The sequence below is a fragment of the Apodemus sylvaticus genome, chromosome 22 (assembly GCF_947179515.1).
Source record: "Apodemus sylvaticus chromosome 22, mApoSyl1.1, whole genome shotgun sequence".
Lineage (NCBI taxonomy): Eukaryota > Metazoa > Chordata > Mammalia > Rodentia > Muridae > Apodemus > Apodemus sylvaticus.
Window position 1 is genome coordinate 13,576,307 of NC_067493.1, and position 9,532 is coordinate 13,585,838.

General features: G+C 43.2%; 1 protein-coding gene across 1 annotated transcript; it reads left to right on the forward strand.

The window, feature by feature from the left end:
* Positions 1-497: 497 nt before the first annotated feature.
* Positions 498-3,417, forward strand: LOC127673305 (clumping factor B-like). The gene is given in 7 exon segments (XM_052168883.1): positions 498-629; positions 816-1,018; positions 1,548-1,595; positions 2,125-2,321; positions 2,568-3,086; positions 3,324-3,335; positions 3,338-3,417. Coding segments are annotated over 7 exon segments (1,191 nt in total).
* The last annotated feature ends 6,115 nt before the right edge of the window (positions 3,418-9,532 follow it).

Sequence of the window (9,532 nt, forward strand, 5' to 3'; positions counted from 1 at the left end):
CAAGTGCTCATGTGTGCCTTTACCTCTTGTAACACTATTAGGATGTTTCCAAGGTAGAGGGCTTTGGTCATTATATACACATGATGACATACAGGAACCCCATCTTCAGGGAGCAGGTCAGGATTGTGAGAAGACCCTAAGAGGAAAATGCTTTTTGGGGATGCTTGTGATACAGAAGGGATGGTTTGGAAACTTCTGCCTGCCTTCTCAAAACTGAGGCTCACTCTGATGCCAGGCTTCCCAGGACAGTGTAGCAACATGAGCTTATGGACACCACTGTGTCAAATTGTACACATAGAAAGAAAAAGGACAGCAGTTTGCGGTACTGGTAACCACTAGAGAAAACCTATGATGAGGGGTTCACACTGGAGGACCTCAGGAAGTGACCTCACTTACTTAACGGTCCAGATGGAACTCAGAATGCAGGTTACCAGGTAACCATAGGCCAACAGTAGCCTTACCTGACTTATTTGTCTGGAGGTGCTTGAGACAGAAGGATGTTCTCTTGTTTCTGGCGTTCAAGTGGCGCTGACCACAAAAAAGCCAAGAGTGGTCGCCTTGGCCACATTTGGAGACGTTGGATACGCCCTCTGACACACTGCTGGCGCGTATCCCCCAGGGATCCTGAGGTAACAGGCGAGAGCCTTTAGCAGGGAACTTTCTGGTTGGTCCCCCTGAATCTCTGAGGTCCCTGACTGGGTGTGTGTTCCTGTGAGACACTAAGGAACATTCTTTTATGCTCACTCTTCGGTGTACAGTAATGGATTGATGCTGTCTCTCAGAGTTTGTACATTTAAACACCTTTGCCTTCCTAGGTCTGTCCTCAGAATAAAAAGAAGACAGACTCTCTGCCCAAGCCCCCCAGGTTCAACTATAGAACCACAGAATATATTGAACAAATGGTAGCGTATTTACCAACTGCAGTTCGGTACAACGACCACCTCTCGATCAGCATTTTTCTTACTGTTTACCACAAGTATGTTACCACCTGGGAGGTGCTGGACCTGATAATGACAATGTGAGTGGCTACAGGCAACATGGGTTTAGGATGGATGTGCTCTTCTTCAGGCCTCTGTGCTCCCTCAGAACAAGGTTTATTGTACCCTGGCAGTGTTGGTCCTGGACTGAAGCTACAAAGTGACATGGCCACATGTGGGGTTGGGGTCCCCTGGTGTCTTCCACTGTCAGCAGGGAGTGTCAAGCACTGCCCTTACTTGTGCCTTGGGCAGAGATCCTTTCCCATTTTTATAAAAGGTTCTAGGCCCTATCAGACCTATATGGGATTAATGGAACAATACAAGGGTCCCTGGGGGACCACACAAGAAGCCTGGAACCGAGCAAGAGCCCTAGTAGGGAGCAGTGAGGCTTCCACACATTGACTGAACATCTCATGACACAGGACCTCAGCATGGAAGTCAGAGCAGGGCAGAGAGCACCCAGGATCCCCACTCCCTTTCTAGATTCTTCAGATTCAAGTAGCTCCCCGTAGATCTATTAGTAGTCGGGGAACAAGGCCTTAAGTTTGACACCCTGATATAATGCCACAGGTATGCATCCTTCCAGCCTGACTCACTGGAGGACCAGCAAACAAAGAGGTGAGTGGGTTTCAGGTGAAATTGAGGTAAGAGACAATCTGTGCAGTGGGATGTGCTCGATGATGTGGAGAGAAAAGGGAGGTAAGGGCCCATCTGTGGTGTGTGTGCGGAGGAGGGTGGTAAGGGCCTTTTTGTACCATGGGGTGGTTGTGGTTAGTGCTGAGGGCTAAAGGCTTGAAAGGTGCCCTTATTTGTGGATCACCACTAGAGGGATGGTACTTGAGAGGTCACCTGTTGGTGGATAAAAATGGAGGTCTCCAATGGACTCCATGGTTCTGAGGAGCAGAGGCAAGGATGGAATCTGAAGGGCCCTGTTTGAATCCATCACCATTAAAGCCCAGCACCATCTTTCATCCAAGAGACAGAATGTGTCTGGAGCCCTCTCCACATAACCTCACACTCCTGACCACTATTCCTATGAGTAGGCAGGGTGGCAGTTACTGCCTCATCTGTTGGGGGCCACGGCTCCACTGGTGAAGCAAGGCCAGGCTTCTGACTCCACTTCCCTCCATCCTCCTCTTCCCCACAGCGACATATTCAGTTTTCTATCCCGCTGGTTTGAGAAATTTCCTGATAGTTTTAGTAAGGACCCAGACATGGCCGTCGTCAGGCGATTAATGACCTACGTGAAGCTCAATGTGCCTTCTGAAGAAGTACATGCCCGAGCCACGGAGCTGCTCTCAGTTCTGGAGGAGGAGGAGGCCAAAAAGCTAAAGCTTGAGAAAGGTGAGGAGACCTGGGGTGGGTTGCCTGGCAAGGTAGGATGGAGTTTTTGTGATGGGTTCCACCAGGGAATTCTCCAGAGCTTTGGCCTGAAGCCAGGGCTGCACAACAGTCAGGTAAGATGTCCCACTGTGAGTAGAGGACAGGGGATACTCTGGCATGACATGGTCTTGTATGACCATCAATGCCATCTTGGAAACTCACACCATCCTAGGTCTTCACTGAAATCCCTTCTCCTTCTCCCTTTAGCTTGTGCAACACCAGCAGAGCCCCCAGTGCAGGATGCCTCAGTGATGCAAGAGAGTCTGACGGTGAGGCCAGCTTCTGAGGCAGAGCCACAGGGAGACCTGCCACCCCGAGAGGACACTGCGCTCTTGGAAACAACACCTCTGGAACCATTTGAGCCAGAAGTTGGTCCAGTGCAGCTTCCAAGTTCAGATCCAGCTCTGCCCACATCACCTGATACACAGTCACCTATAGATGTATCTGCAGATGGGTCTGCAGATATGGCCTCAGATATGGCCGCAGATGTGTCTGCAGATGTGTCTGCAGATATGGCCGCAGATATGGCCGCAGATGTGTCTGCAGATGTATCTGCAGATGGGTCTGCAGATATGGCCTCAGATATGGCCGCAGATGTGTCTGAAGTTGTGTCTACAGATGTGTCTGCAGTTGTGTCTGCAGATATGGCTGCAGATGTGTCTGCAGACATGGGTGCCAATGTTTCAGCTTCTGGGCACCTATTTCTACATTCTGTTGTGCAATTAGGTGAACCAGAATGTTTTTTCCCACTGCCTGAGGTGGATATATAGCTAGGACAATTATCTTCTGATTTGTAATCAGCAGTGGTTCCCACCTAACCTGTTTTTATTTCTTTAAAGTATCTCCTTTTATTTGTTTATTTTCTTTCATATTGTTGCTTTGATTGTTGATTTTTCTTTATGTTTGGATTTTAATAAAAATAATCTCTTTATTCATCTTAAATGATATAGTTCATTTCCTAAGTGGTACAATCTACTCTTGTCTACCTGTAGACTGCATCTCTAAGACAAACAGGTCAATCACAGGAAGGGAGCCCTGGCAGGCCACCTGGATATAGGTAAAGCAAGCCACTGATGTTGCAGTAATTGGGCAAATACCAACAGTGGTGAACAGTATAAACTATGTGACTGTGACCTGAAGATCTTGGTCTCAGCAGTGCCCCTAACAGTTAGGGAAACAGATTCTAGAGCCCCATATCACAGCTCATGGACAGAGGTCTCTACTTTCTGGGTTTTTTGAAATTAGCAGCATAGGAATCATAAGCACATTCCAACTGACTACTATGGACAGCAGGGGAATTCTTATGCAAAAGTCCCTATGGCATTGTGAGGGACCCAGCAAACAGTACATATCAGGAATTAGGAGATGCTGCCTTCTCGTTCCTGCCTGGGTTTCTGCCCTGTCTTCACTTCATGATGGACAGTAATCTGAAAGTGAGATAAATCAAGGCTTTTCTGAAATGGTTTTTGGTCAGTGTTCTAACACAGCAATAGAAAAGAAAACTAAGAGACCCTAGCATCAGGCAGGAGCCCCTAGCTCAATGCTAAGCCAGTTTTATGGCTTGGTGAGCACTGGATTCAGAGAGAGTACAGCTCAACAAAAACTAAGAGCAGAGGGACTGAGGAAGAATCCTCATGTCAAACTCCTGCTTCCACTGACATGGACATAGAGATGAACACAGACACACAAGTTCACACATACAATACGCGTGCACATAGACATACACATACACAGAGATGGTAAAATTTCCAGAGTTACAGCTATTATCCAAAGTGACTATTGCTCCAGATTTGTCTATTACATTGATTCAATTTCTCTCTATGCCAAATTTTTCATAAAACAGATGAAGTATCTAGCTTCAAGCTGGTAGAATGATAAGAAAGACCAAGATGCAGAAACCAGGCTTCCAAAAAATAATATTGTTGGGTTTACTGTAAAAATGATCTCTTGGGGCTAGAGAGATGATTCAGATGATAACAACACTGGCTGCTCTTCTCAAGGAAGACACTGTCCCTAGTACCCACATGGTTGTTCACAACTATCTGGAAGTCCAGTTCCAGAGGATATGAGTCCTCCTTCTGGCCTTTGTGGGCACTGCATGCACGTGGTACATAGATGTTCATTACAGGTAAACCATTCATATACAAAAAGCAATTTTTAAAAAAGATCTCTTATTGATGTCTCCATGATGTATTATTTTAATTCCTGGATAATTTTCCCAGTGCAGTATCTTACAGCCCTGTGTGGCTTTTAAATGTAATTGGTTAAAATGAAGTACAAACAAAGGTGACATTCCTCAGCTGTTCTGATTGGTATTCAAATGCTCACTAGCTACAGCAGGTAAGGTACATGTGGGCATGCTTTGTCAGGAAGTCCTGTTTCCTCAGTGTTCAAAAAGCAGAACCTAAAGGTGGTCAAGCTTTTCTTTCATTTTAAGAATTTATTCATGTGCATTAGTGTTTTGCCTGCATGTATATCTGCACAGAGGGGCCAGATCACCTGGAACTGGAGTTACAATGGGTTGTGAGCTGTCATGTGGGTGCTGGGACCTGAACCCAGACCCTCTGGAAGAGCAGCCAGTGCTGTTAACTGCTGAGACATCTCTCCAGTGCCCACTCAAATTTCTCACATGTGTCACCTGGCTTTGACCATTCTCAACTAAACATTTTCTAGCTAAAGTTATACATCCAAAGTATTCATGAGCATCATCATAAAAAATCACTAATTATTAAATAATCTAATTTGAAAAATAGAATATAAAAATGCAATTTTGGAAAAAACTGAGTGTGTACCGCCTAAATTCTGTAATCTGATAATAAGCTTCTAACCATATTTTATTTTGTCTTGCAAAAAAAAAAGCAATCTCTATTTTGCACATCCTCAATAGTTTTTCTTTACCAAACTCTAGTGAGAGTGCACATACTTGTACACACATGGCTGCATAAACAGACAGACAGACATATATGAGACATACATGTACATATGCAAACACACCCATATACACATATGCACATATATATGTATACACTGAAACTCATGAATACACAAAAAGACACAATTTACCCAAACATACATGCACAGACACAGAAATACATGCTTGCACACACCAACACATATTTACACAAACATACGTATATACATATATATAGACATTCATGTACACATGCATATATCCAGACACACTTATATACATATATATACATAAACCGAGACACACTTATATACAGACACATGTATATGTATATGTATAAGCAAATGTATATGCATATGTATATGCTACACATACACGGTCTCACTGAACATGCAGACAATCATGCATGCACACACATATGCACATGTGAGAGCCAAACACAGACACACTTCATCTGTAGCCCATTGGTCCTCCACCATACTGCTGTCCCTGAGCTGTGACTCTCTTTGGAGATGCTCCTCATCCTTCTACATCCATCTTTGGTCCTGATCTGTGATGGGAGAGCTTATCACACATACCTCCTGGAGTTGCTGCAGTGATTACCTGAGATCAGGGCATCTCACTTGAGGATGAATGGGAGAAATATTACTAAATATCAAGCCTTGCGGAGGGAGTAATGAAGACAGGTCCAATGCATGTAATTTCACATTAACCACAGAAAGCAGCTTTCAAGCAGAAATGTGTAATTCATGTGCTTCTGTACTTAGAAGAAGGCTATGACTGATAAAAAAAAGGGGGGGCTTATACTGGACTTACCTGACCTGTCTGTCCAATGCATACATTTATTGCATCTTGTCTCATCTAATATTGAGATGGGTTCATGGAGCATGCTTAGTTTAGCAAATCAGAACTTGCACGCTCAGATAGAAAAATCCCAGTTGACTAGTAGGTAAGGCAACATCAGTGGGTTTAAGTCCTGGGCTCCAAACCCATCTCTGGGGTGTCACCACATCTTAACATGTACATGTTAGCTACTCACATTGGGAGAACAAGGGGGATCCCAGACACCACCTCTGTGCCTGAGACCAAAAACTCACAAAAAGGGAAGCAGCTTCACTAATGGCCATTTTGACCACTGGGAACATAGTCTCTTGGCATCAAGATTTTCTTAGAGGGACCTGAAACAGTGTCACGATCTGGAGGATGAAAAGACTTACTGAAAACAACAGGCTTCAAAGCTGAGGAAACAGGTTCAGACCAGCTTGCTGTAGAGTCCAGAAAACTTTTGCTCAGGTCTGCTCACTGCTACTGCTTAGTGCTCTTTCTGGAATGTAAGTCACGGGGCTGTGAGGTTGGTGTGAAGTTTGGTGAGATGATGCAGTTCCAGTCCAGACTTCCTTTGGTGATAAGCAATAATGTGAAAGGGTAAGCTGAATAAATCCTTGTCCCCAAAACTTGATTCTTTGTCATGATGCTTCTGCAGGAATACAAACCCCGACTAAGACAGTTCCCATTTTGATGACTTGATACCAGGAAATGTTCAAAGGAAGAATACATAACAAGGAACAAAGAATTGGCAAAATAACAAGAAATGAATACAATTAAATGAAAAAGAAATGACTTAGTTATATGGGGGTGATTTTCCTTGAAGGAGAAAGCAATAATATTCAACAACCATTTTTACAAAGATTTTTAATTATGTGAACTTAGGAGGTCTGTGTGGATATGTATACATGAGTGCAGTACCCACACAGGCCAGAGGAGGGCACCCCATCCCCTGGAGCTGGAGTTTCAGGTGCTTGTGAGCCAGCTGGCATAGGCTCTGGGAAAGAACTCAGCTCCTCTGGAAGAGCAGTAGATGACCTTAACCACTGAGCTATTTCCCCAGCCAACCTCAACACCTCTTTTCAAGCTAAAAATCTCACTATAACTCCTGGAATTAGTAAGTGTCTCTGTACCTCCAGATGCTAGGTCCAGACCAAATAAAAAATCCTAATGCAATGAGAAAAACCCAAGCTTGGGCATATTAAAATACTGCTGCACGTTGAAGGAGAGTTCACAGTCTCACTTTACAAAAACACCTTGACCCAGATTCATGTTTGATTTAGAAAAATTCAACTTTATTGGTTCCTTTCCAAGTAGTAGACTGTAGAATCCAAGAATAAAATTACTGTGCTTCAATTTCCCTTAGAAGGAGTTTACAGATGAATCAGGACTCTCTCTCTCTCTCTCTCTCTCTCTCTCTCTCTCTCTCTCTCTCTCTCTCTCTCTCTCTGTGTATGTGTGTGTGTCTCATATATCTATCTATCTGTCTGTCTGTCTGTCTGTCTATCTATCTCATTCTCATTTACCCCAATAACTTAATGAAATCTGTAGAAGACTGTTCCCTGCCTCTCCCTGTAGGAAAAGTTTACATTTTCAGCCACCTAAGTAGGACTCCCCTAGATTCCAAACATGTTGTTTGGTTAAGAAATGCAACTCCAAACTTTAGTGAAAATTCCATAAGGGTTTATTTTTTTTTTTGGTGGTGATTGTGGTGGTAGTGGTGTGTGTGTGTGTGTGTGTGTGTGTGTGTGTGTGTTTAAAATATTCTACTCAAATTAGTGGTGATGGTGATGGTGGTGGTGGTGGTGATGGTGGTATGTGTGTGTGATTGTTAAAATATTCTACTCAAAGAAATCTGTATAAAGAACCAAATACCAAGATAATCTGTGCTCAAGTGAATATTTTCATTTCTTCTCTAAACTTATTTTCAAATGAAAAGTCTATTTGTTGGTTTCCAACTCTAGAATATGGTTCAGAGAGAGAGAAGAAGGTTCATGCTGTGTAGCATGAGATTCGTGATTCTGCTGCCTCAGAGTCCCAGGCCTGTACTTTCATACTGGACTTAAAATCTATGGAAAAGAAATCAGATTCTAGCCTGGACAATATAGCAAGATGCTGGCTCAAGGGCCCGGAAAGATGGCTCAGCAGTTAAGAGCACTGAGTGCTCTTTCGAAGGTCCTGAGTTCAAATCCCAGCAACCACATGGTGACTTACAACCATCCTTAATGAGATCTCATACCCTCCTCTGGGGTGTCTGAAGACAGGTACAGTGTACTTACATATAATAAATAAATAAATCTTTCCAAAAAAAGATGCTGTCTCGAAAACAAAACAAAACATGAAAACACACACAAACATAAAAATCTAGATTATTTATTTATTTTTTCGAGATATTGTTTCTCTGTGTTGCCTTGGCTGTCCTAGAAGCCAATCTGTAGAACAGGCTGGCCTCAAACTCAGAAATACACCTGCCTCTGCCTCCCAGAGTGCTGGGATTAAAGGCATGTGTCACCACTGCCTGACTACCTAGATAATATTTTAAACTGTTTTCTACAGAGGAGATATTTAAGTTGTGTGCAGGCACTCACCCCACCCATTTGCTTTAACCCACTTCTGTCTGAGAAAATAAAATATGAAACTCTCACTTCTTTGGACAGAAAGGAATCTCAGTAGATCAATGTTTTGGGTTAAGGTTAATAGAATTTTTAATGCTGCCAAAGAAAAGGTTACAGATAGATGCCCAACAGAAGAGAGGTAGCTTAAAATGTCTTTGATATCCCTATTGAGAAAGATTGCTTTGTGGTGAATTCAGTTGGAGTGCTGAGCCCAGAGAGCAAAGGTTTTCATGTTAATTACCCCAAGATGAATTCATGTGCGCAGTGCCCACAGACACACATGCACATGCACATGCACACACACACATGCACATGCACACACACACATGCACACGATGAAGTTTCTAGAAATCACTGCCTTCAGACCATGACAATTAGATCATAAACATCGAGGTGCTGACTTTGAACCCATGCAGGCCCCGTTCTCCACAGCTATGTATTGGGAAACTCTGGGAAAGGTTTGAGGTTTGGAGCCATTCTGTTTATTCACTAACCCTCATGAGAATGAACACATAAATGTCTATCTTTTTGTGATATTTACATATTCTGTTTATATTTTGAAAATTTGACACTTTTCTTTTTGAGACTCTAAAGTGTCACTTTCTCATCAACAGAATCAGTGCCAGTTAGTGACACTCTCAGCCACAACCCAGGGTAGAGGGTCCAGAATCTGGATTTTTTAAAATTATTTTTTAGATTTATTTAATGTATGTGAGTACACCATTGCTGTCTTCAGACACACCAGAAGAGGGCATCAGATCAAAACACAGATGGTTGTGAGCCACCATGTGCTTGCTGGGAATTGAACTCAGAACCTCTGG